Raw genomic sequence first — 26,500 nt, 5'->3', positions numbered from 1 at the left:
ATGGTGAATTTATGTTTGACCAGAGCCTATATGTTTTTGCATATATTTTATGTTTTTAATGCACGCGAGTTTATAGAACTGAAATATCTTATTATATATCAATTATATGTTTTCTTTATGAAGAGTATATAAATTTTTGTGTCTCTAAGAAATAATATTAGTATAAATTAGTTGAAGTGAAGGAATTCGGGCCCAATTTTTTTTATCTGTATGTTCTTTCATCTTTTTTCCTATATAAATTTCTTTGATCGAGCTGACTGTCCTTGGGAGAGCTGCGAAAAAAGAAAAATAGGATCATTTATATATATAAAAAAAAAATGAAAAACAGAGACAACGAAGAAAAACAATTTCAAAGGCGTTGCGGCTCCTACCCGACCGTCGTAGTACTGAGCCGTACGATGGTTTGGGAGAGTGGGAGGCACGCTCCATAGTAGCGCGTGGGTCCAAGTTTTAACCCTAACGAGGCCACCTTATCATTGTCCTATCTCTAGGGACACCGGTCACGTGCGCCTCCCTCGGATTCTTCCCCCCCCGTTATTTTTCATTTCACCTCGTCCCTATCTACTGTTCCCCCCCCCAAGCCCCCCACCATGTGATCTCCCTACCATATTTACCGTCCACTTTGTTCACTTATTTCGAGATTGCCACTGCTATGCTTCTATCAATAGAGATGAGAAACTTACCCGAACGGCTATTTTGTCAAAAAGAAGGCCAACATGATATTAATTAATAATCTTAATAAATAATCCCGTCAAGAACTAGACCTGTTGCGGATTCGTGCAGTTAGTAATCGGTCTCGGATTAGATACGTTCATTTATCAGAAAAAAGTTCTTACTTTCCACGATGCTCGTTTATTATCAAATGAGAGTTCGTCATTATGGACAATTATCTAATAAACCTTAGAATCTTAGATGATTAGAGTTTTCTCTTCCTAGCCCATCAATACCACTGCAAGGATTGCAAATTGATTTTAATTGATTGATGATAACTACATGATTAGAGTGGGGGCATTAATTCGGGCTTTAAGAACCCATCAGACAATGGCACAAAAAGTTGGCCCCATGGAATAATTAAAAAAGAATACACAAATGTCTCTGTCCCATTTTAGCTTGCTTTCTTTATATTAAAAAAAAAATTATAAAAGTTTGGCCCTAATATCATCGTCTGCATTGCATTGCAATCTTCTGGCTCTGACCATGATCTGGCCACGTTCAATTCTCATCACATGGCTCTGCTTCAAAGTGCCCTGTAATGTGTATGCCCCCATCATCACCATCCATTTCCATTGAGGAAACACCACACATGTTTCTCAAATCGAAGATAAAATCTTAATTTGGTCATATCTCGTAGTGATGTGTTAAAAGAAAATTTAATATAATTATTACAATTAAAAGAATTTATGATTTTTTTTTATAATTAACACCATTTTATTTGTTTATTATCAAAATTCAAATAATGATATTTCACTTTACGAGACGAGATAAGATCGATAGATCACTAAGGGAGACCTCTTAATCGAGAGCTAAGTTCCTTTTTGAGATTCAATTGAGGCTTGATTTGGGAATGCTGTTACTGAATTAAAAGTTTCGAAATATAATTACTGAAAAAAAGTGCTGACCTTAGAATAAGTAAAAGTATTTGAGATGTAACAGTTTGAAACTGCTGAAATTAAAGTGAATACTTAAAATAGAGAATAATCGTAATCAGTTTTTATAAGCACTTATTAACCTGCTGTTGGAGAAAATCACGTTTCAAATCGCAAATTTTATCTAAATCATGATTTTGAAAGATTTTTATCAAACACTGCTTCGGTTTTAAATTCAATAAATTAAGTATTTATTTAACCGTCACTGTGCTCCCAAACGGATGAGAATTAAGGTAATGGGCAAGGCATGTGCAAGGCATGTCAACTCAACATCCCAGACATTTATGGAAGATCCGAGAAATTTAAATTTGCTTCTAATTCTAATGGCAGCAGAATCTGCCAATCTGTTGCCCATTTCTTGCCAAGAAAACATTGATTGATTGATATGGCATATGGGGACCTATAAAAAATCTATGAAGGCTTCAACGAATAAAAGTAAACCATATGATTGCTTACGAGATATGTTATTGATACGACTACACCTGCATTTCTTAAAAAATGGTTTGAGAACATGAATCCATGAACTTGTAATTCCAAGAAATCGGTTAAACCACTCAAGATTGAAGTTCGAGTATTCAAGGGGCCGTTGAACCGAACCGATATCATATAGATTTTTCTTCTTGCGGCCGAAGAGAATCGAGTACCTATCGAGAAAGCACCACGACATGAAATGTATTTCACTTTATTCTCTTCCCCTTTTACAAGATTTGGATATGGATTCTTTTGTCTCGGTAAGGTCAAAGTGAAAAATGACCACCAATATGGCAGACGAGGGCCCTTTTATTGCATAAAAATCTGTATTTTTTTTTTTTCATGATTTTTTGTGCCTTTTTCCCTCTCCTCTCCTCGTTAACGTTCCTTAAGGTTAGACCTAATCATAAAGGGTCCGACACGTATATACACGTGGTTGGACAGCTCATCCGTGCCAGCAACAACCATCCACGGCATCGGACAAAGTTCCGCAATATTATGAAAAAAATGTTAAATCCTTCTAATTGATATGCGGAAAATCACCGTAATTCAAAATCTTACCTACATTCATTAAATAATCATTGAATATTATATAATTACAATTCATATAGTTGAGAGTAAGATTTTAAATTAGGAAAATTTTTAGATTTATTATTAGGAAAATTAGCAAACTCTAATATTATATAAACTAATCGATCTAGGTTAGAGTAGAAAATTATATGTTAAAAATATTTTATTTTTTAAAAAAATTCATCTTAATAAACTCTTTTTATCTTGAGAGAGGAGGTTGCGTACTTCTCGACTTTTTTATCAAATTTCTTCTGGAATTTTTATTTTATTGTCAAACTCGCTTACGATAGTAGTATTTTGAATATAGACTTACGAATTGATGGTGTTCCTTTGAAATTTCATTGGAGTGGAGGTGATGAGTTCATACTCTTGTAGTTATGATTTAAATCGAACATTTCGCGATAAGGTTTAGGCCCACATAATTACATCCTCTAGGGTAACTACGATGGTCTCTCCCTTATCCCTCTTTTTTTCTGTTACGAGGAGATTCGTGAACATAATATAATAAAAGAAAAGTCTTAATATCTAATTAAAAAGCACGGATAGCCCAATTATGAAAATTGAACTCGTAACCGCTATGTTGCTATACCGTCTCACTTCGCTTGACGACCCCTATTACTTATTAAAAATAGCTCACACAGCTATAAAATGTGTGGATGTATGCTCTCGTTTAGAAATCGTTTTTCATCAAATTTCTATTTCTTTTTTTTTTTCCCTGTTAGAGTATATATATCAAAGCCTATTTGCCTTCCCATCAGAAAATAGAAAAGAACATAAAAAAGTAGCTCACAGTCACTACACAGATACACTCCTCCTGCTAAAGACAAAACTGCTTCTCGTCATCTTCCATTCAACCCTTCTCACTCACTCTCACTCTCTCTTTCCCCGCCTCTGTTTCATCTTTCTCTCTCTTCAATCAATCCCCTCTGCCTCTGCTGAGGAACAGAGCAGTGAGCCCTAGTGGAAGAGTGGAACCACCACGACGCCCTTCATCACAATATCTCTCTCTCTCTCTCTCTCTCTCTAACAAGAACGAGAACTCACCATTTCTCTCTCTCTCTCTCTCTCTCTGTGTGCCATTTTCACCCCCACAGCTAAAATGTTCCGTCTGCTGCTGCGCCTGTGCTGAATGGTGGTGGTGAAAACTTATTGAGCAAAAGATCCGAATCAATTCCCATTTGTCAAATCTCGCATGATAGGGTCAAATCGCTGTAAAAAGAGTTAAAAGCATATGGCCATGGACTCTTCACCTGATCCCCATAGACCCCATCGCACGACAAGCATCAATAGCAGCAGTTCCTCCACTGCTACTGCTACTGCTACCACCACCACCGCCACCAGTGAGCTCTTTATCTGCTTCACCTCCCGCCTCTCTTCCTCCTCTTCCATGAAACTTCCCTCTTCCAAGTCCATCCTCAGCCCCGCCCGCGCGAGGGACGCTCCCCCGCCTACCGGCCAGATCTCGCTCTCGTCTTCCCTCAGCCGCCGGCTCAAGAGCAACGGCAGCTTAAAGGGTGGCCAGGCCTCCCCCATGTTCCCCTCCGGCGGAAAGAAGCGAGGCGGCGCCGGGTTCGAGAACCCCGAGCCCAGCTCCCCCAAGGTCACCTGCATTGGCCAGGTCAGGGTCAAGACCAAGAAGCAAGGCAAGAAGCTGCGGACTAGATCTAAGCGTAAGGGAGAGGTGAGAAACTTCCAGGAACTGTGCTTCAATCACCTCTAACTCTCCATCGATGGGCTTCTTGAGTCTTCTTCATATATAGCTTTTCTTATATATATATATATATATGCTCTCTTGCTCAGGTGAGTTTCAGGAAGCTCGAGCTCAGTAGATCAGGCCACCATAGTTTCCCGCCGCAGAACGGTAACCAGGAATGCCTTCCTCACCGGAACCAGAGGTGGGTCCACTTCCCGGTGACGATCTGTGAAGCCCTCAGGACCTTCGGGGCGGACTGGAACTGCTTCTTGCCCTGCCGCTCCTCGTGCATGTCCTCCAAGGAAGAGAAGTCCGTGACCGCTGGTGCCGGATCCGACGGTGGAAGCTCCTGTGGGGCGGTGATAGCACGGTGGCTCGTGGCGGTGCAGGAAGGAGAAGGCAAAGGCAGGAGAGAGATCGAGTTGGTGGTCGGGGGGGAAGAGATCCCGGCGGCGGAGACCAAGGAGAGGAGTAGGAGTCAGCGGAGGCATATCTTTGAAGAGCTTGAGTTTAACGAGGAGGAGATTTGCAGGGAGAGGAAGGAGGCTGAGGAGGAAGAAGAGCAAGGAAGGGTCAGTATCTGCATTCCTCCGAAGAATGCGCTTCTGTTGATGCGGTGCAGGTCGGACCCAGTGAAGATGGCCGCGCTCGCAAACAAATTCTGCGGTTCCCCCGTCCAGAAAGATGAAAAAGAGGAGGATAAGGATTACGAAGATTGCCAAGAAGACAGCGTGGGTGACAAGAAGATGGCTGAGGAAGTCAAGGTGGAGCAGGAGGCGGATGAAGATTCGGAGGTGGAAGTGAGCGAAGAGCGCTGGGTTACTGCACAAGCCAGTGAAGAACAGAGGACGGTAGAAGCAGAGTCGAGCTCGGTCATTGCGGAAGAAGAAGAGGGGGGAGAACAAGAAGTGGATCAAGAAACCAATGCCAAGCTGCCGGAAGAATCCGTTGACAATTCAGAAGAACCAGAGGAGGAAGAGAGACTGGAGGTATTGAGCGGTCCAGTGATTGAAGCTCATGTAGATCACGAGAATGAACGCAACCATGGAGGAGAAGATGAAGAAGAAGCTGGTGCGGCTAGCGCTGAACTCTTAGCTGAAAATGATGAAGATGGGGTTGATTTTGATGATGAAGTAGGGCCCCGACAGTCGAAATCAGAATTAGATGTGGAGGAGGCAGACGACGGAGTAACAGAGATTCTTGTTTCAGAGAAGGTGGCGCCGGAGCTAGAAGAAGCAGTCCAGGAGACGGTGGGTGAGGAAAGATCCGAACCGGAGAACCCAGAGCCGGACGATTTCAGTCCTGCTAAGGAGACAAAGGGTAGAGACAGCGTCGAGAGGGAGACTTCAGTCCTGCCCGAGTGCCTGCTGTTAATGATGTGCGAGCCGAAGCTTTCGATGGAGGTTTCTAAGGAGACGTGGGTCTGCAGCACGGACTTCATCCGGTGGCTCCCTGAGAGGCATGTCAACAAGGCTGCTGTCGGTGGGGAAGACCCCAAGAAGAGGACCGCCCTAGCCGCCCCTGAAAGTAAGCGGTCAGGCTCCGCCCTTACAGCCCAGCAGGCGCGCATTCTCCATCAGCCACCTAGGAGCTCCTGCTCCTTCCCTTCTCAGGCAGCGGCAGTCACAGCTGGGGTGGCCCGGCGAGGCGGCGAGTCAATGGCCGCCATGATAGAGCAGAAGCTGCTGAACGCCAAGGCAGGGGAGCCCCTCGTCCTCCCGAGGTGCAAGTCCGAGCCGAGGAGGACGGCGATGAAGCTCGCCCCCGATGCTTGCTTCTGGAAGAACCGAAAGCTCGAGCCCCACCGGCGCTCGGCCAACCTGAGGGTGAAAGCTGCCGGAGTAGGGGTCTAAGCCGGACTGGAAGGGTCAAAAAAGCTGTATAGGTGATTTTTGGTATTTTTTTAGGTAAATTTTTTTTTTTTTTTTAATGTTTACTTTATTAATATCGTCTATTTGTTTGCCATAGGTAATTTGCCACTTCATTTCTTTAGGGGTCTAATCGAGATAAAAAGGGCACTTTAAGTACGGTGAAAAAAGTTGTCATGTGGGTTTACTGTAGTTTTGGCAGGATTCGATTTGCTTTTCCTTGGTGGGAACCCCCCACCGGCACCGCGTGTTAGGTTAATCCTCGCTCCGGTGTCTGACTTGCCTTGGCAGGTTTTGCTTTTACGAATGTTCTTCGAGCATAATCTCACGTGCCACTGTAAAAATCTTTTTTTTTTGTTTGATGGATTCATTTCATCTTTCCCTTTTTAATTGTCAGCTGTTTCGATGGAAATGTAATGTACATAAGTGGCTACACTCCATGTGAGCTTTTGGGGATTGAAAGTGAAAGAATTGATTGATGGGTGAAGCGGGGGGGGGGGGGGGGGGGGGGGGTGTGCTTAAATGTTTGCAGTTGGGGACCACGAAGGGTCAATTTGAGGGGCAGTTTGTTCGGTCGGGAGCGAGCCGAAATCGAGGATTAGGATAATGAAATATGAGGCGGACATGTGAGATATGGAGAGGTCGGGCCAGAGTTTACGTGCCAATCTCATCGAACATATGAAAGCGATAAGATGTTTTATCAAGTCCCTTCGTCATTGTATGTGTTAGTCATCCCCTCATTGCCCAGAGTGGTTTTGTTAATTTTCAGCTTGTTTGGTCACCCTTGATGGGATATTTACAAGGCAAAACTCGATCGGGAAAAGTCGACGCCCTTTTCTTCCTAGTGTCCGAACTTAATAGATAATGGTGATTGATTGAACAAATAGATACATTACTAATAGTATTTCTGGCGCTGCAAGAGATTCGGCCTTCGCGAAATCTCTAGTCGAACGATAAAATTCTTGCGAGTTCGCATGAGGTGTTTGTTAGTTCTCTGCCTTTGGCTTTTTGCTTTTCATGTATCACAACTTCGTTGTTGATTTGAACGTTAAAGTCAGAAAAGAGTCTCAGAAGCACTTTTGTTGAACTTTGGGAGCCATTTGCTTTGCGTTACTTTTGCACTATCAATTCCCAAAAGGAGGAGAGAACTGAGAAGAGTATCATATAATCATGCAGTTCCCTTCCCTGGGAAGGAACAGAGATTTCACAGGACAAGATTAAAAAGAAGCAAGTTCGGTTCATTCGCACTTTTTGCTTGATTATATGAGATCACCCGATCCCTTAGTTGGACCATCCCTTAGCCCCTTGGAGTCGTTAAAATGGTCCGGCTAAGGCGACCATAGAATTTTCCTATGTTATATATGTCTTAGCAGCTTTCTTGTTAAGAAAAAGGAACAAAGACACGGACGAGAGAAAGATATATCGGAGGAGACCAAACTGAAAAGCTGGGATTGTTTCTCTTTTGCATTCTGCAGACTCTGGTTCTACACAATTCACTCTTTTCTCCAGCCTTGTTATTGTGCCTGGTTTATTTATGTATCACAATCATAGGTCTTACAATCTTTCGATATTTAACGGGACTTGCATCTCGTGCTGATCAATTTGATTCACGAAGATATGCCTGAAGGGTGTTCGGATCGAGATAACCTAGGGCAGTTGTCAGCGGAAATTTACTCTCTATGCATTGTTTACCAAGCTCAATAACTTCAACCACCAAAATACCCCCATTTCTTCTTTCTTCATATCTGCACATTCTCCCGCACTAATTGATACTTTGGTCCTTGGATTTTGGCCCCTGCAGTTGTGAGTACATACTATTTGGCTCCACCTTTGGCAAGTTTCCCAGTCATTGTCCCTGTCAGTTATATGCACATCCATATTCTGGTCTCAGGGTGTTCAGCATTTGTCTCAAAGTCACCTTCGTTTTCTTACATTGGCCTGCTCATTATCATGCAAACATGAAACAGTTCTCTCAGCTACCAGCCCAGATTGCATGCCTGTTAAGAGTATAATTGAAAGAATCTTCAGCGGACAATTCTTCGACAGACCCATTATCATATGACGACATCCATGAGCTTGTTGTCAAACCAAGAAGAACCTGAAAACAGAATACTGGGATAGATTATTCTATCCCCGGAGACATGGCTCGATCTCGATTATGATTTAACCAACCCAGACCACTGACATCATATATGGATCGGATAATGCAAAAACATCTGTTGGCCACAACCTTCGCCATATCTTGCAACTATGTGCTCCTCAATCGAAAGAGGCACCGACACTCTCTCGTTTATATGGATAGAACAGTTCTCTACAAAGACGCGAGGAAAGAAAATCAATTTTTACTTGGTTCCCGTCACTGTGTATCATCTGAGCTCTCATCCCCAGAGCTGCCACTCTCTCCAGCACCATCCCCAGTAGAGCTCGACTGTTCTTCGCTGATAGTTTGCTCCTGTTCACTCGGCGATTCTTCAGTGAAAGAGTTTAGTGCAAGTTGACCCGAGTAAAGGACCAGCCCAATAGAGTTGATGCCAAACACAAAAGTTGCAAGATAACACAGCCCATTTACAATCGTTCTGCAGACGCAAGATAACAAAGATTTTCCATAAATCCTGTCTTCATCAACTGACCAAGAACTTCGGCATATACTTATGCATAATACAGAAAAGGAAGCAGCAGCAATTGGGTTTTACCTTATGGTTATTGTTATCTGCCGCACCTGGCATAACGACAGTTAAAAGCTTCTTAGAACAGGTCAGGGTAAGAATCCATGATTTTTGAAGATCAATACAGAAAGAGAAAAGGAGTCGAGGGATTACCGAGAAATTATCGGAAAGTGTCTGGCGATTGAGAGCAGCCTCGATAGTGGTTGTAAACTTGTAGAGGATAAGTGCAATCACACCAGCTGTTAATCCACCAATTAAAGCTTGGACTGGCGAGGGGGGTGCCTTAGCTTCAATTGATGAGGTTCCCATTGCTTTCAAGCTATCTAAAGCCTCCTCTTTCAATGTCTTCTTGGCTCCCGACGACCTAAATTTCTAAAGTCACATTAACCCAGTCAGAAACGAACAATATCACGTGATACTTAATGAAGCAGACGTGATGACTCTGAAAACAGTTGATAAAGATGCAATCTCTATCATAAGAATGTACATAAAGATGGAACATTTCGAAAGGCCAACTGAACCAGCTACTCAGTTCTATATAGTAAACAAAAAAACTAAGATGATATGAACAGTAGTAGAATTGATGTCAACAATTCCACATGGAAAAATCTGTGGAGACCCATATGAAAGGAGTTGAGCCTGAGGTATAAAATGTTGAAAAGCAGCAGGACGAAACTCGTCATAACAGTGAACAAAGAAACAGCACTGCATCCCCAATTTCAGCTGGAAGGTAAACCAACAGACATGTGTCACCGACAGAATCTTCATTCCCACGACGCAAGAAGTAAATTACACAAACAGTACTCTCAGCTCCTATCAGTTCTACACGGAAAGTTCTGCTTTTGAGCTCACCCAATCTGCAGTGCGCCTGAAAGTATCAGTTTATGGCTGCCCAAACTTTCTTAGCTGCTCCGCTCATATGCAATGTGAGCTCCGCTCATATGCAATGTGAGCAAACTAATCACTATCTGATCATATAAACAAAATGGCACTATCTGAAGAAGAATTTTTTTTTTCCCTTCATATATTCACTGAATATTTCATCAATCATTTAACAGCAAACCATGCGCATACTTGCATCACTGTCTTCCAGTCAACTAACATCTCAACAAGTACAATTCCTTAAAGATTCTATTCGAGTAATCGGCAATGTCTCACCGACTCCTTTGCACGCTTTGCGCGACGACGAATGGAGCGGAAGAGGAAGACGGAGATGGCTCCAGTGAGGAGGACGCTGGTGGCCACTTGGAGCGGGGTGGGATCATCACTTGTAGCAAAGATAGAAGGCGTAGAAGATGGGAGCTCTACCGGACCTTCTTCTGCTGCAGTTTTTGGTTCCGCAGGAGCTGAACTGGTGGTGGGCTCGTCCGCTTGGGCGACTAGCCATTGCTCGGCGGGTTTATACCGCGGGAGGGCGGAGACAGAGACGGAGGAGAAAGGAAACGGTGGCCTGTAGGGAGGAGGCAGGGGATGAGAATGCGGAGAGAAGAGGGGGCGGAAGTTGGAGGAGAGAAGGTAGTGGTGGTAATGATGGGGAGCGAAAGCTTGCAGCATTTGACAGATAAAGATAAATATATATATATATATAGAGAGAGAGAGAGAGAGAGAGAGACAGAGAGAGAGAGAGAGATTGATTTTTGGTTCTTCTTCTACCTCTTCACTGTGTGGGAGTTTGGAAGCTGATGAAACGCTGAGGAGGAGAATGTTATGTTGCAGATTTTTTATTTGTTCAGTGGATACGATGATGGAAATATCTTGTTCTCACAACTGTGGACCCACGGATGGGCCTTGAAATGGGCCGACAGGCCCACAATCTGGCCCATGGGCCGACGGTTAAATAAATTGACGTTAGAAGTTAAGAACAAACAACTGACAGCATATTTACAATTCTGATAGCGTCGACAAAGGAACAGCTTTAATATGATATTTACATGGACAAAAATGTTCCGAAACTCTGAACGATATTTTGACTACTTAAAGTGTGTCCGAGTTCTTCGGCTTGGTAAATACTGCCAACTTTGTGAGAGAACACAAGCACAGGCGCTCAAACTTGCACTGAAAATCGACATCCTTGCCAGTATCCCCGGGCTCCAGGACGCCGTTTCTGACAATGAATTCAACATTCAAACCACATTGGCCTTCCCTGGAGCCGCTTCCTTCTGCATCCCTGTGTCCATCAACAGAGTGACATGTACACTCCACTGGAAAATTTGGATTAGATGCCAAACTACTGCAACTGCACCCTTTCGAGTCAAGAGACCCATCGTCGGTTTCACCAAACAAGTTGCTGCTATTACTGATGAAACAGCCCTTCCTCAGTTCTGAAAAGAGATCCACAGATAAAGAAGCAACAGCATCGTGAATATCTTCAACTGTCCATTCGTTCCTGTTCAAACCCCATTTCCCAAGAAGGAGCTTCCGCATCAAATCGTGGAGAGAAGAAAGGCATTCCGAGCAGCAGCGGTAGAAACATTTGTCTCCAGAGTCAGTGGCACTACTGGGATTGTTCCCCACTATATCATCTTTGTTAGAGCTGGCTGCACAACTAGTAGAAATTATTTCCATCTCTTTCAATGAACCTGAAGTGCAAGGACCATCCTTTGGAAGGATCCCCATAGTATCTAGTGCCTTTGCAGGATAAGCACCAGAAGGCTCGGCATCAGGGCAAGGTGCATCTTTTCCATTATCACCGACCAACTTACCAGCAGCAACAGGACTGAGCGGATGTTCAGCAACAGCAGAATTTCCCAAAATCTGATGGCCACCATCTAAAGTTCCAAGCCTCTCTAAAGAACCAGATCGCACACAATCGCCATTTTCTTTGTTTAAGTCGGGAATGTCAAGATTCTCAACTCCAGCTCCTGGACCATTTCCTTTCACCACCTCTTCCTCTGAAGCGACCTTGCCAGAAACATGTGGCTCCAGTTCTTCAGTTTGAAGCATATCATGGTTTGTGTTTTGGTTAGGTGCAGAGACAGTAGTAAGTGTGGGCGTTGCCTTTGAAATGGTCACTTGGGCATCCGACTCTAGACTGAAACAAATAAACACGGTTCAAATATTTTAAATATCATTATCAAGAAAGAAACGTATATATATATACATTAATCATAGTTAGATGGTACCTCTGCAGTGAATATGCCCAGCTATTGACCAAGTCTTCTAGATATGAAACCTGTGAAAGGATTCGAAAATAGTCATACATATCTTTCCCAGCTTGAATTTTCATACTAATCTGTCCAACTAAGATCTCAAGAACCTGCCGTATCTCGAAGGAGACTTCTTTGGCTGATTCATATATGCCTCTGTAGGCTGATAAACCAATGGCCACCAAGCCTCTAACCAAACCATACTTTTCTTCACTTTTCACGTTCCCCGGGCTAGAAGCAATGACTGTTTCCTCTGTTGCACCATAAGGACGAATGATGCAAGAGTTGAAGGGCCATCCCTTCCATGGCCCCCTGATATCCGCAACTGGTCCTTCTTTTAGCTTTGAACTAACCCAACAGAGCTCAGCAAAATGAGGGTACCGTAGTATTTGATACCCAAATGCTGATATCGCTAACATCAAACTCGATTTCCCCTTCAAGTTTCTTTTGTTAGCAATTTGAGATGCTTTCACTGAAGAATCATCAGAGCGCTGTGCTATAGGATCCAATTCTCCCTCACCAGCTAATCCACCATTTGGAATGTGTTTTGTGGAACAATCAGAATTTCCATATTTGGAAGTTGCATGGAGGAGAGTTTTTTGATGAACCAACTGAACGAAATGCTCAACCATATTACTTGACAATTTTGCTACAGACCGTTTTATCACCATATCAAAATCAATATCAACGCCAAGATTTATGGAGAATCTTGGCAACGCATTCTCCGAATGAGAGGATTGACATCTTCTTTGTACATCACCTCTAAAAAACTGCCTTATTCGATAAGGAAGTTCTGCAACAGCAATCTCAGAGGTAGCCTGTCAGCATATGAATAGTTTAATATATTAGAAGGCCATAAAACAAGGAAACTAAAGACTGCTGAGGGAAAGGTATCTACAGCACCATGGATACTACTATATTCACTCACCAGAGCAGTCACGTCGAGTTAACAGTTCCAGTTGTTTCATTAATTTTCTCATCCTTTATAAATGGAGATGCATAAGCACTAGAAAGACAAGATCCTTTTTATCCAACAGGCAGACTCAGCATCTTGTGTTTTTAAGAAAAAAAAGTCATGCACTGATTGAATAGACAGGCAACAGAATCGTACCAAAACGATGAGGGATGTATTCACACAGATTGATTCCGCCTGCTCAATGAAAGAGTTCCAAGCCTGAGATGTACTTTGCTCAAGACCTTTGTTTCCTGCCATTTCTTCTGAGTGACTTTCTCGCACATCAGTCTCCATTTCCATATTTTTAGATCTACCTTCTTCATTGGTGACATCATCTTCATTGGTGACATCACAATGTGTCTCTACAGCCCACAAATCAATTCTTGGCATAAATACAACACTTGAACCAGCACTGGCACATTTCACTGCAAAAGAAACAGGGCTATGAGGTTTCTTCACTGTGGCAAAGCAATACTTAATTTGCTCCTAAGTGACTTTCTCTTTGAACTATAGAGTAGCACACTATAACATAACAGAACGTACTCAAGATCTGAGTTATCCCTTGCACAGCATCTCCATGCCCTTCTTGTGAAACTGTAGCCAAATCTATCTTTTGGACTTCAACATTCCCGATATAACAGTGAAGTAGGCAAGAAGCAAGATGCCTCTGACCTGATCCAGGGCTTCCAGATATTAACAACCGATATCCCGAATTTCTTCTCAATGCAAAAGATGTATTTCGTGATGTAAAGGAGCGAGTTCCCCGATTCAAAGTTAGAGAGGGTACTGATTGGAGAAAGTTGTACTCGGAATCATGACCAAAAGCATCATTCTCAACAGAGCTAGACTCCCCATTCAAAAGACCAGTTGATAAAAGTCCTCTTTCAATATCCTTCACAAATTTTGAATCCTGAATGAAATCATGCAGATGAGTCCGCCAACGGTCAACAGGCCATTGCCTCTTCTCCATTGCAGAGAAGATGACACTTTTAACCCTTGATGCAGCTCTAGAAAGAGGAGGAGGCAAACAGAGATTTTCATGCAGGTGAAGGGAAACAAGAAACAGAGAAAGAGGTTCCAAAAAGCAAGGATAAAGGTGGGTTGGAAGGGGAGAAGAGACTATATCATTTGCAGCTATTCCTGCTTCTCTGCGAGAACAAGGGGGTGAAGAACATGATAGAGCCTCCAACCAATCTCTTTCCTCCACCATGACTGAAGGAAGAGAAACACGTTCACCACCTGAAGAATTCTTTCCTGCAGTGGACAAAATTTCTTGCAGAGGGAAGTTTCTTTTCAGAGCAATTATAACAGCCTGCGTACAAAGAGCCTGTAGATCAGCTCCAGCAAAACCAGCAGTTTTTCTGGCAATAAACTTGAGCAAGGAACCTGAAACTGGTTTCGGCCATTTCTTGGTATGAAGTGACAAAATTTCAGCTCTATCCTCCAAAGATGGCAGTGGGAAATAAATTTCTCTATCAAATCTCCCAGGGCGCCTTAGTGCTGGATCAACAGCATCGGGACGATTGGTTGCACCAATCACAACAACTGAACCACGAGATTTTAGACCATCTAACAAAGTGAGCAATGTGGACACAACTGAACTATGAGTTTGATCCTGCTGCTTTGTTCTACGAGGTGCCAACCCATCTATTTCATCGAAGAATATTATCGATGGTTGACATTTCTCAGCAACCTGAAATAAGAGCCTGAGCTGACGCTCTGCATCTCCAACATACTTTCCTAAGCAGTCTGCTCCTTTCCGAGCAAAATAGGCGATCCTTTTATCACCACGAGCACATGCACCAATCAATGCACGGACTACTAGAGTTTTACCTGTCCCAGGATAACCGTGCAAAAGAACTCCTCTCGGAGGTGTAAGACCCAAATTATCAAAAAACTCGGGATAAAGGAGAGGTAAAATGACAACCTCTTTCATGCATCTGATGACATCCTGAAGCCCAGCAACAGATTCCCAACCTTCAAACATATTACCATCATCAGTGCTGCCGCCCCCAATGTAAACAGGTGAGATTCTTAACAGGTCTCGATGAAGTCTCCTGCTCTCTCTTTTTAAGAACTCTTCATCCTCCCCACAGTTCTCCAACCATTTTTCTTCGGCTTCGATGTCCTTCCGGGAGACATCATTTGACAACTTCCGGTATTCCAACTTCACTTTCTTGGCTCTCATTCTCTTCAACCAGTTGGAATTCTTAACTCCATGAGGTTGGAAAAAATGACGGTGATCTGTGCAAGCTATGAGGAACTTCCGATGATCAAAGATACAACCATTTGCTCGAGCACAGGGCTGCATGTCATAGAACGCAAATGATTGAAATTAGGAGAGAACTACCTCCAGTTCCATTATATATTGCAAGACAAATTGATGGAAAAGGGGACAAAATAAAGGATGGCTCAAACGAAACATCACAAGTACATTTCCTTCAGTTCAAAATAGTTTCGATAGCAGGTGTTCAATAGGAAAACAAGAAGACCGCAAGAAACGAACCAGGTGGTAAGTTTTTGGACAGCGATCAACACGGCATCCAATTGTAGCTCCAGGCCTGCCACAGCGAGTGCACTTCAATGCTCTTCCTCGGCAAAGTGCAGCCCTCACATTTTTCAAGCATCCCAGACCAGCAAAGTATACCTAAAAGGAAATATGGAGCAGATAAGTATAGATAGAAAATGTGTAGATATCTAAACTTACTTCCATAGCATAGCAGCAGATATACACTGTACCACCACAAAGAAAAGAAAGTTAACGTGTAAAGACTTTCAGAGTGAGTCTTACCTCTGGACTCCATACAGCACAATTTTGGTGAACCCAGATTCCAGCAATACCATAACGATCATTTACAGGGCCTAAAAGTCGTCCAAGCCAATCAGGCCCATCGCCAAAACCATCCAATATGTCGTAATTGGGTTCTTCTGAAGGAGATGAGCAATTGTATGCCTCATTCTCGCTGTCTGCAGTTTCACTCATTAACTTCTTTGGAGGCTTACCATCGGTGCCTCCCCCACATAGCCCACACCGTCTGCCCCCTTTAATGCTTGACAACCCCATTGTATTAGCAGAACTTTGAATTTTCTCATCAACCTTCTTACCCTGTCTGCTTTCAACAGGCTCCTCATCGAGCTTGGCAGGCTCCTCATTGAGCTCAGTCATGTCAACATTCTCTCTATCATGAGATTCTCCTTCTAGCTCGTCATCACCTTGTTTGTCATGAGTTCCACTAAGCCCACCAGTGCCATCCTCCACTCTTTCCATAATCTCTTCAGCATGCTCAGTTGCAGCCCCACCATCATCGCTAGACCCCACCTCAGCAGAAGCAGTATCAAGCACCATTTCCTCCTTTTCCTCCATTTCCTGAGCTAACACAGTCTCCTTAATATTGATAATCCCGTCCTCCTTTCCAATGCAAAAGTCTGTTTCTGCAGGCAAATCTCCCCTGGAGCTATCTTCTTGACCTCTAACTTCATTCCCTAGACTGTCGACCTCTTCAGCTGAGTCCGCCACACCCTTCTTTTCCCCATCTTCTAAAGCAAACATTGCCTTAACCTTCCCAACCCTTTTCCGCTTTCCGCGCATTGGGCGTCTAAGTTTCAATTTGCCCACATTCTCTTCAATTCCCGGGAAAGCTGCAGCTTTGACCTTCCCTGCTGTTTTCTTTTCTAATGGCAATGAACTACCGACTTCCAATTTTGCCGTATCCTCATCGCTCTCACCCTTTTCATCGTCTAGAATATGTCTCTCAGCCACCTGCTCTTCCTTCTCCTCCTCATTCACATCCCTAAAGAGCCTTCTTTTCCTTCGAGGAGAGTCAACTTTCTCTTCTCTCCGGAAACTGACTCGCCTCCTACCCCGCGTTCTCAATCTGGACTTCCAACTCTCAGGAGTCTCCTCCACATCCACCAAGTTGTCCTCTTCATTAGCCTCACCACGCGGAGACAAAAACTCCCCCTTCTTGCCAGAGCTCGCCTTCCCAATCTTATTGAGTATCCTCCGCTTCCTCGGGGGCGGAGGCGAGGCATCCAGAATCACTGGGGCACGCCGGGCCCTCTTGCTCCTGCGCAGATCCGAATCATCTATTGCATCCCCGCCCTTCGCCGTCCCTTCGCTGGACCCTCCATGGTTTTCCTTATACGTGTTCTCACAAATGGCATCGAGTCGCTTGTGCTTTTTCCGGGTGCGAGGTGAGGACGAGCAGCTGAAGCTCTGCTGGTTCAGTGAAGAGACAGGCTTCGATTTCACTCTCATGACAGTAAAGGGTAGTGTGAAATTCGAAAGAGGATTGACGATCCTCTCAGCCAATCAACCTGGAGCTTCACAGTGTGATGAACAAGGCCAAGAACGTTGAATCGAGAGGAATCTCGGCCGTCCACCGGACCAGACCCCCTCTGCCAATGCGCGGATCACAGAGGAAGGGAACGAACCCTAGGAATATGGTGAGGAGAGAGAGCTCCAGTAGCTCTAAGAGCACCGATAGATTCCCAGAAGATTGGGGCTTGTAGGATTCTGAGAGGTGTATCCCGTTGAAGCTCTCTGCTCTTCAGTCTTCTTCCTCCTCTTCCTTGGTCTAGCGGTGATCCTCCCCGGGGGGGGCTTGTAGGGCTCATGAGCCCATCAATTTCCTCGCGCGTGTTTCTACGCGCCGTTTCCTTCATTCGGCGGGGAAGAGGGGCTTCGGTCCTTTTTCTATTGAAGTCCCTTCACATGGCCTTACAACAGTTAAATCCCAGAACTTTCAAAAACATGTATTTTAGTCCATCTATCTACCGTAGAGTTGTATCGACCATATATGCTTAACGATTCGGCAAGCGGGACATCACAAGATATCTGGGCCAAAAAAATTAAAAATAAATGATCAACTAAGAGCTCTCCCTGGATCATAGCCGAAGATGTACCAAGTGCCAACCGACGTAACATCATACCATCAGATGTATAATATTTCGAGCTAAAGTAGAGAAAATCTTGTTTAATGTTGTGGTAGCTACACATCATGATTGTTTTTCTCAGCATAGCTAATACAAAAATGTCATGTTATGGCTAAGGGTATAAATGAAATGAGCCGATCTCAAATATAGGAGGCTTGAGCTTAGGTCGTTCATTTTCTCATGAGCTCGACCTCGAGCTTGGTCGATTTGGAACATAGTTCAGCTTGTTATACAAATTGATGGTGTGATTTCCACCTTGAAAAGGTTCGGTCAGTGAAGTAAGAGGCAAGCTTAGGTTCAAACTCATATAGGCTCAGATGACCTATGATTGATTATGTGTGTCTGTGTATGAATATTTTTAGGGCTCAAGCTTAGCTTGCTCCACTCGAACTCAATAATCAAGTTGAATTTGAATTTTCACCGGGTCGGGGTACAAACCTTATGCTTTAAGGTACCAAACAAGACCCTTGACTGATGCTGTGGATTGATGACATTGCTCCAGAAGGGATAATAAAATATGCTTATCAATATTGAGGGTGTTGATTTGATCAAAATTAAAGCAGAGGAGCTTAAATATAAAAGCCAGTGTTAAGGGCAAGTATATGTACACGCGCTTCACGAGATTGTGAGATTCGTTTGAGTTGGTGGCAACATATGCTCTAATTTTTTCATTTTCTGTTTTCCACATTTTCCCAACAGAATTTTGCCGCCAAAATTGTTTTACAAAAAAAAAGAAAAAAAATAACGGTCGTTTCTGGCCTCGGAGCAGGGAGAGAAAGGAAGAACCTTCCAGGCCACAATTACTTCTCATGCCGAAGCTATATTATGCGATCCTCAAAAAAGAACTGCACACCCCCGGGGAACTCCGGTTTCCTTCGTGCAGTGATCCTCATATGCGCACCATCAATGAGCATTTGCTGCAACACCCTCGTGATGTTCTTTGTATCGTCAATACCGAGATGGTGGCTTCCAAAAACTGGTATTCCCAGTTGTGACATCATCGACATCATACCTTTAGCCTGTTGTGCAGAAAGACAAGCAGCATAAATTATCCCGAAAAGGAAATGCCATGATGAAAGATGAATGTGGCCCTCAAACACCTCTCCTGGAACGTGTTTGCTTGAGTTTTACCTGTCTGTGATAGAAATTTAGATAGACATCCTTCAGATTGATCCATTCCACGAAATATGGAGGAGGTTTCATCCTTGATACCCAGCATTGCTGGGGAATCTTTGTCTTCAGATCCCAATTTCCACTGATACAACACGAAAGGGCATAAATTGCATTAGCAAACTTCCTGTAGCGCCTCTTCCTTTTGCCATTAATCATAATACACTCGAATCGAAGAGGACACATTGCTTCCAACTTCCAGGATGCAGTTTCAACAAGCACAGCTGCATAGAGAAGAGGGAACAACTGCGCAAGACATGGATTTATCATGGTTTGTGTACCTGAATTAGTTTGCATGTGCTAGATGACTAATGACTAATCACAGGATAAAAGAATAATATTTGTCACCCATCTTCACTAAACACACCATGTCACAAATGCAGCTCGATCAAGCTGGCCACCCTGCTCCTTTACCCACAGTCGATGTTTTTTCAACCAACCTTCAAATTGGTCAACTGTATCATTGAACGATATAGCAGTATCATGCCAGACCCTGCACATTTATCAGATAGATCATTGTGTAGCAAGCTACAAAGTAAATGACAAACAATGTAAGGCAAACCAAAAGTAAAAAAATTATGCCGTGTCATTGCATCCCCTTGCATCCCAACACACGAGAAAAAGATGACTCCACCAGACTAGATGTAATTACATACCGGTCGACACCAAAGTTGCCATATTTTCCTTCAACGTACTCATTTATCCTCTGATCGCTCATCTGTGAAGGCCTCACAAACCTGTACAACACTCATCCAAGGGACAAATATAAATCATATGAGAACATAATAGATATATATGTAATAATGAAAAATCTCCACGAACATTGTTTGTGAGGATCAAACCATTAGTGGATAGTATAATATAAAAAACACGGTAATTGGAGAGGTGCCATGTTATATGTCAAAGACAAGCATTCCGTTACTTACAGCCTCAAAATATGTTATCTTAAGTATTCACTTCATGGAAAGAAAAACTACAGAGAATTGACACCAACATTGCCAAGACACGAGGTCACATGAGAGACTGATGGCAAGCAGAAGAAATTGTGGGGAGGGATTAAGATTGGATATAGAAGGGGGGGAGGGAGGGGGGGAGGGAGAATGAAGTTAAAAATGCATCATTAGACAGAAAGCAACAACAGGATAGAGCAGGACCTGTGAAACAAGTCAACAACAGCCAGTGTTTTAGCATCAAGTAGCAATACTGGAAATTCAAGAATCTCGACTTTTCCTTCCAAATCAAGGACTAAAAAGTAATCCATATCTTGAGGAGACATACGTCCTGCATCAACAACGTTAACTCGAAGATCTTTTGCAAAATCGTGATTGAACTTCTCGAGGTGGGTATGATCATCCATCTGAAAATCAGAGTAAATTTCCTTCAGGCATTTGAAGAAACTTAACGTGCTTATATCAATAATGGAGGTCAAATATCATATTCAATAAAATGCGATGAAATGGAGATACACAAAATCATCAAAGAAACTTTTAATCAAACACATTGAGCGCATTGCATACGGCTAGGAGCATGCAGCTCGGAGTTCAGACAGTGAACGAGGATTCATCATAAACATAAAGGACAATGGGAATAAAGCTGAGGAGTTCAGACACTGGAGGCCAGCTTTTCTTCGTTGCAGGGATGCGAAACTGGTAAAAAAAAAAAATCGATTTGCAGAATGCAAATGCTGTTGAGCTCGAGGTGGGCAACAGTAATACCTTGGTGCACCTGTCCTGCGTGTGGTACAAGCACATCGGTCTCCATCGACGAGTGCCGCCCTCAGTCTCCGAGGAGGGAAGCTGGTCTGTTGGTTGCTGATGTTGTGTGGGAACAGTTACGTAAGGGGAAGAAGAAGAAGACGTGGACGCAGCAACAGTGAGGGAACGAAGGTGAAGGAGAGGGAACGTAGAGAGACGGGGAGATGAAGATGAAGCAGTTGTCAAAGGAAGCCTCGTCAGAAGCGAAACCGCCGCTCTCATTTTCCGGTGATGGATGGATGCTTGAGAGTTTGGGATGTTTTTGCCCGTCCCGTTCCGGTGCTCTCCACCGGCGACCGGTCAGTTAATACTATGATCCGTTCGGGCCTGGCCTGAGTTTCTTATGCGAGACGGACGACACGTGCTTCCATTGTCAGCTGACACTGGGCCGGGCCAGAGGGCAGAAAGCATCAGCCCATGGAGTCACAGATCAATGAACTCTCGTCGACGGTCGACATTGTATACTTGATTGCATTTATGAACGCACCAACAATTGTTAAAAATAGAAGTCTCGACACCATTGTTTGGACCAGATGCAAAAGCATCATTATACGCCAGATCAGTTTTATTCGTTAGTTGACGTAAGTGCAGTTGTAAGTTATATAAGTCGTGTGAGACCAATCACAATCAATGATTAACCCGACGGAGATAAGAATTATCTTGATATTTACCGAACAATTACACATCAGCAGAATATACCCTTCTCCTAAGTTAAGAAACATCACTGTGCAACATGGATGAACCAACTGCTTAGACATCATCTCTACTAAGGAATATCAATAATTTAAAGCCAACAAAATAATCTCATTTACCAACTTCATCAATCATCCTCTTCCCTGTCGTCGTCGACAAGTTCAGTGACATCTTCTATACCACCCGGTCCAACATTCTGTTTGTTCATTGAGCGCAATTCCTCAATATCGCAAAGTAGCAGCGGATCACAAATCACTCCATTCGCATGCAGTACTCTGGGGCAACCTGCCAGATTCATAAAAGGTCATTAAGACTCTCTTAAGAGGGAATCAAACTGTTCCTCCAGAATCCCAAAGCAAATTCAATCTAACCTGGAATAGGGCATTTAGCATTCCCACCCTTGGACCTAATGTATATTAAAATCGTCTGTTTCTCGTAGACATGCTTGCAGTCCATGCTGCGAGAAGATAAACAGATCCAAAGGTAAGGAAAAGATGACCCCCACCAAAGAATGTTTACCGAGGAAAGGTTAGCAGTTAACTTGGCTCATTGTGATGGCCATAGATGGAATAATTAGAATGCAACAAGTAATAGTACCCTCGAACTGGAGAAGATAATTCAGTGACCGGTTTTCCACTCAGCGGACAAGCAACATTCAAGAGGCTGGTCTGAGTACTCGTCATAACAATGTCCTCCTGCTCTTCCCCAGGCATAGGCTGTCCATGATGATGAACATCCTGGAGAAAAAGAGTGAACCTTTTACTTAACAGTAACAGTAAACATGATAAACCTTTAGAATCACTCGACTATTGCAAAAAACAATGTTATGATTAACTTTCTAAGAGGGCTCTAATAGGGTAGTAGAATGAATACCAACTATGGCGGTTGGAGTGGCAATAGTATCCACACACAGCTACTTGCAATGCTATATCGGATTGCACATAAAAATAGTTCGGAAAGATGACAAAAACAATTCTCTATCATGCTTGGAAGGATCGCACTTATCTAAAAGATGCCAATTCATTCATTTACGGGACATAATCATCGTCCAATATAGAACCAAAATGGATTTTTCCACCAACAAATGCCCTGTAACGAGCTCACGAACAGTCACAGAGATACCTGTCATGCAATAACAACAAAAGCATACCCAGATTGCCTGCCGAAACTGCCTTAGTAACGGATGGTTTTGTGAAACCGAAGATGAATTACCCCCGAGCTTTGCCATCTCATTGTCGAACAACTTACCAAAATCAGTTAGCTGCAACCGAGACATCAAATTAGAACTAGTATACAGAGGGAAAAAAAAATCGGGGAAGGAAGGGGGAAGGAAGACGTATTGATGAAAGAAAACGCCACGAACTTCGGGCCCGGGCTCGTATGCGTCCCCAACAGAGTTGACGACCATTGAAAACCGCTGACAATCCTCAAAAGCCTTTATTAGCTCCAGAACAGCATTTTCAAGTTCCTTCGCCTGAAAGAAGGTACCATCATTCCTTATACGACAAATCTCGCTTTTGAAACTAACGATGAACTCCCAGAGACCGGCAAAATCAAGCACGTTACGCTCGTTGTCCAGTAGTACCTTCTGCGATTGATTATCCCTCTCGAGATCCACTGCAATATCCTTTAACCGTCCAATACCCTTCCGAATCTCCTGAAGCGAATGGAAACCGAATCTCAACCGAATCTTTAGGTTGAAAAAGATCCGCTACGCAGATTGCTCCTCGAAGAAACTCATCAGCTGAACTAAGAAGCATTTTGGAGCATCAGAAGCAAGTGAATTACCGCGACAAGAGATTGATTGTCATCGCATATGGTCGACGTCGCCTGCCGTATTTTCCCCTGAACGCCGCCGGCCCTTGAAGTCGACGCCATGGCGGATTTTTCACAGCTTAGGGCTTCTTTCTTCGCTCTCTGTTTAGCAGAAATTTGGCGGGGGCTGCAGAAGCGGAAAAAGTAGTGTATCTAACGCTGTTACGATTTGGTAACGCCATAAATCAATAGGAATTTACCATTTTAATTTTTAACATTAGAAACAAAAAATGAAAAAATCTTTATTGACCAAAATTATTCATTATTAAAATAAATATATTTTTTATGTATATTATATCATAATCCTACGTGATATCACATCTCGGACAAGAGCGAAAAGAACAAGCGGGATAAAAGATCAAATTGGTTCCTCAACTTTAGTTTCATTGGTTAAGTTCCCTATACTTTATCTTTTTTTTCTGATCGAGTCCCTATACTTTAGATTTGTCTAATTAAACAGATCCATGTACTTGGATTTTGTAATTACGTCCCTCGATTTTCAAAGTAATCATTTTAATCGCTCTATTACGGAGTTCATCTATCCCTTTGTAGGAGCAAACAGAGTTTGAATCTGAAATACATGTATCCCGCACAAAAGCATTTACATAAATTCAGAGGGATAAAATTTATTATTAGTCTAAGACGCAGTTGTTTATGAAAATAAAAATCCAAGAAAACAAATAAAAATGAGAATATAATCTAAATGTGCGTTAAGTCTCTTGACCTTTTGATATATATAGATAAAAGCAAAAATATGGGGGCCAACCATATGGTTGACCTGTCTATTAATGATCCGACAAAGAGGACAAATTGCTTGCAACTTGCACTGTGTAGTTTCAATTGACATAGATGTTGCGTTTAACTCACAACAGTAGATAAGAGTGCGTTTGGATTGAGAGTTGAGTTGAATTGAGTTTTCGTTTTAATTTGTTTGTAATGATTGTATTGTTGAATTATGAGAAAAAGTGTGAAAAAGTAATAAATAATTGAGAGAAAATAATGATTAAGTAATGATTCTGTTATAAAATTGTGAAAAAGTAATGAATAGTTAAGAGAATTTAATATTAAAAATTGAATTGAATGGTTAAAAATATTTAAAAAAATAAAAAAAAAATAATGATTGTGATGTTGAATTGAAGATAAGTGGAGTTGAGTTGAGTTGAGTTGAACATTATTTTCAAAACAAACATACCGTTACGGTATGTTTTGAGATTAATCTCACTGTATTAGGGGTGTGTATGGGTATCGGGTATACCGGGAATAGGTAGGAATCTACCCGTTAGGATAGAGTCCGGGCAGCTCGTATTGAAAATATGGTAGGTTCCGGGTATTAAAATCTGAAACCGGTGAAAATCGGTTTCGGTTCCGATTCCTACCTACAGGTTACCTAGAATCGATTATTTATTAAAAAGAAAACGAGGAAAGAGTAAAGTTACTGTCTCTTTTAATGAATCAAAACGGAAGCATTTTGTTGTGTGGGATCATATTATGAATGTTTAATTTTATCGATAGATTGATGAGACATATTTTTTTTTGTTATTGATTAATTTAAATTTTTGTTGATATTCTATTTGGCGTGATTACTGATTATGTATATGACATTTTCGATTTTATTTAGCGGGATAAAAAAATTTATAGGTTCCAACAGGGTATCCGAAACTTGTGGTATAATACAGGTTCCAGGCAAGTTCCGGTTTCATGATTTAACATGGTAGGGTCCGATTCCAAAATCTTGAAACCTATCCCTTATAGGACATGGTTCGGTTATCGTGAAAAATACAGGGTATTCGGAATCGATTACCCCTGCACTATATCGAGTTGCTTTTTAAATAGTGATATGCCAACATAAAAAAACTAAACATTCACGAATTAATTAGTTCTGACAGTCAATTGTTATAATCTACGGTCTAAATGATAAATAGAGAGGGGAATAGCTCCATGGGACCTCTTGCTTCTTCAAGTTGCACTGTTTAGCTTTCATTCAACAATGGCGGCCTTTTCCTTTTCTTTTTTTTAATTAAAAAACAACAATGGTGGTCTAATCTCGACTCATATCAATGATGATTACCACAGTAATATGTGGTTTCATTAATTTACATATTTCCTTACCATTTTAGCAACTGCTAAAAACATGAAAATCAACAACTCTCTAATGATTCACTCGCAAATCAGTCACTGCTGCAATATCAAATATATCAAGTAGATCGATAGATGCGACTAAAGGGCCGCACAATTTCCGTTCTTGCATGCATTCTGTGATCTGTCACTCAGTGCAGTCGGCATCGCAATGGCAATTAAGGCGTTTTTAGTAATCTGACCGAGTTGGACCATTAGCGAACATCACGCAAGCATATAGATCATCGAGATGGAGGTTCTTGTTATTCTCTTCCTCCTCCTCCCAGCAGCAACTCACGTGACGATGATGCTGACGCTGATCGCCATTAATTATGAAGCTGTTATTTGAAGAACTCCCACCGCCCTCCTCACAAGACCCCGAGGCATTATTAGAACAACTGATGACGTTGTTGGTAGTGTTGGTGGTGTTAATGTCATAGTTGTTGTTGGGTTCTTGCACTTGCTGGTTCAGACCAGTAAGAGCCAACATGTCACGGGCCTTCCTCAGCTCGGCCTGCAGCCTCTCGACGTCCCTCTCGAGTCCCCTCTTCTCAGAGAGGGCAGACTCGAGCTTCACCTGGAGGGCGTTGTAGTCGATCTCTAGGGTCTGGGTCTTCCACCTGGCCCTCTTGTTCTGGTACCATATCGCGACCTGCCGAGGTGGAACCCCGAGCTCGCCAGCCAGCTGGAGCTTCCTCTCCGGGTCGAGCTTCTTGGTGGAGCTGAAGCTCTTCTCCAGCAGCCTCACCTGGTCCTCCGTCAGCCTCTTGCCCTTGTGTCTCGACGACGACGACTGTCTGTGTACAGCAGTCCTCTGCTTCTGGGTCTCGTAAAAATCCATTGAATAAACCCCTGTCGAGTATACGTTCGATATATGATGTCGATCGATCAGAATTCTGGGAACGGATGGGATTCGGGAGATGGGGAGAGATCGTGAAGTCCTTATATAGGCTGTATAAGAAGGATAGGATAATAAAGAGGATTTGTCGACAAGTTGGAGAGA

The 26,500-nt window shown here is 42.8% G+C and overlaps 6 protein-coding genes across 6 annotated transcripts; 1 reads left to right on the top strand and 5 right to left on the bottom strand.

Moving 5' to 3' along the window:
- Positions 1-3,492: 3,492 nt before the first annotated feature.
- LOC116214001 lies at positions 3,493-6,608 on the top strand. Its single transcript, XM_031549206.1, has 2 exons — positions 3,493-4,368; positions 4,488-6,608. Exons 1-2 carry the CDS (start codon positions 3,919-3,921, stop codon positions 6,231-6,233), a joined length of 2,196 nt encoding a protein of 731 aa, XP_031405066.1. The 5' UTR covers positions 3,493-3,918; the 3' UTR covers positions 6,234-6,608.
- A 1,739-nt stretch (positions 6,609-8,347) lies between these two features.
- LOC116214000 lies at positions 8,348-10,604 on the bottom strand. The gene is made up of 4 exons (XM_031549205.1): positions 10,073-10,604; positions 9,068-9,286; positions 8,942-8,967; positions 8,348-8,824 (listed from the first exon to the last, which is right to left on the bottom strand). Exons 1-4 carry the CDS (start codon positions 10,466-10,468, stop codon positions 8,605-8,607), a joined length of 861 nt encoding a protein of 286 aa, XP_031405065.1. The 5' UTR covers positions 10,469-10,604; the 3' UTR covers positions 8,348-8,604.
- Positions 10,605-10,769: 165 nt separating this feature from the next.
- LOC116213998 lies at positions 10,770-17,638 on the bottom strand. The gene is made up of 6 exons (XM_031549204.1): positions 15,807-17,638; positions 15,522-15,662; positions 13,559-15,320; positions 13,172-13,440; positions 12,037-12,878; positions 10,770-11,945 (listed from the first exon to the last, which is right to left on the bottom strand). The coding sequence occupies exons 1-6, from the start codon at positions 17,271-17,273 to the stop codon at positions 10,889-10,891; spliced, it is 5,538 nt and encodes a 1,845-aa protein (XP_031405064.1). The 5' UTR covers positions 17,274-17,638; the 3' UTR covers positions 10,770-10,888.
- Positions 17,639-18,493: 855 nt separating this feature from the next.
- On the bottom strand, positions 18,494-21,227 carry LOC116215176 (uncharacterized exonuclease domain-containing protein At3g15140). The gene is made up of 6 exons (XM_031550786.1): positions 20,836-21,227; positions 20,275-20,477; positions 19,777-19,857; positions 19,488-19,613; positions 19,082-19,205; positions 18,494-18,969 (listed from the first exon to the last, which is right to left on the bottom strand). Exons 1-6 carry the CDS (start codon positions 21,094-21,096, stop codon positions 18,769-18,771), a joined length of 996 nt encoding a protein of 331 aa, XP_031406646.1. The 5' UTR covers positions 21,097-21,227; the 3' UTR covers positions 18,494-18,768.
- Positions 21,228-21,488: 261 nt separating this feature from the next.
- Positions 21,489-23,534, bottom strand: LOC116215177 (E3 SUMO-protein ligase MMS21). Its single transcript, XM_031550787.1, has 7 exons — positions 23,356-23,534; positions 23,153-23,224; positions 22,931-23,041; positions 22,718-22,828; positions 22,165-22,304; positions 21,939-22,024; positions 21,489-21,852 (listed from the first exon to the last, which is right to left on the bottom strand). The coding sequence occupies exons 1-7, from the start codon at positions 23,443-23,445 to the stop codon at positions 21,695-21,697; spliced, it is 768 nt and encodes a 255-aa protein (XP_031406647.1). The 5' UTR covers positions 23,446-23,534; the 3' UTR covers positions 21,489-21,694.
- A 1,881-nt stretch (positions 23,535-25,415) lies between these two features.
- Positions 25,416-26,431, bottom strand: LOC116213002 (homeobox-leucine zipper protein ATHB-52). Its single transcript, XM_031547789.1, has one exon. It carries the CDS (start codon positions 26,336-26,338, stop codon positions 25,688-25,690), a length of 651 nt encoding a protein of 216 aa, XP_031403649.1. The 5' UTR covers positions 26,339-26,431; the 3' UTR covers positions 25,416-25,687.
- Between the last annotated feature and the right edge of the window lie 69 nt (positions 26,432-26,500).

Source organism: Punica granatum, chromosome 7 (assembly GCF_007655135.1).
Source record: "Punica granatum isolate Tunisia-2019 chromosome 7, ASM765513v2, whole genome shotgun sequence".
In the NCBI taxonomy this organism is placed as follows: domain Eukaryota; kingdom Viridiplantae; phylum Streptophyta; class Magnoliopsida; order Myrtales; family Lythraceae; genus Punica; species Punica granatum.
This window is presented reverse-complemented; position numbering and strand designations above follow the sequence as displayed.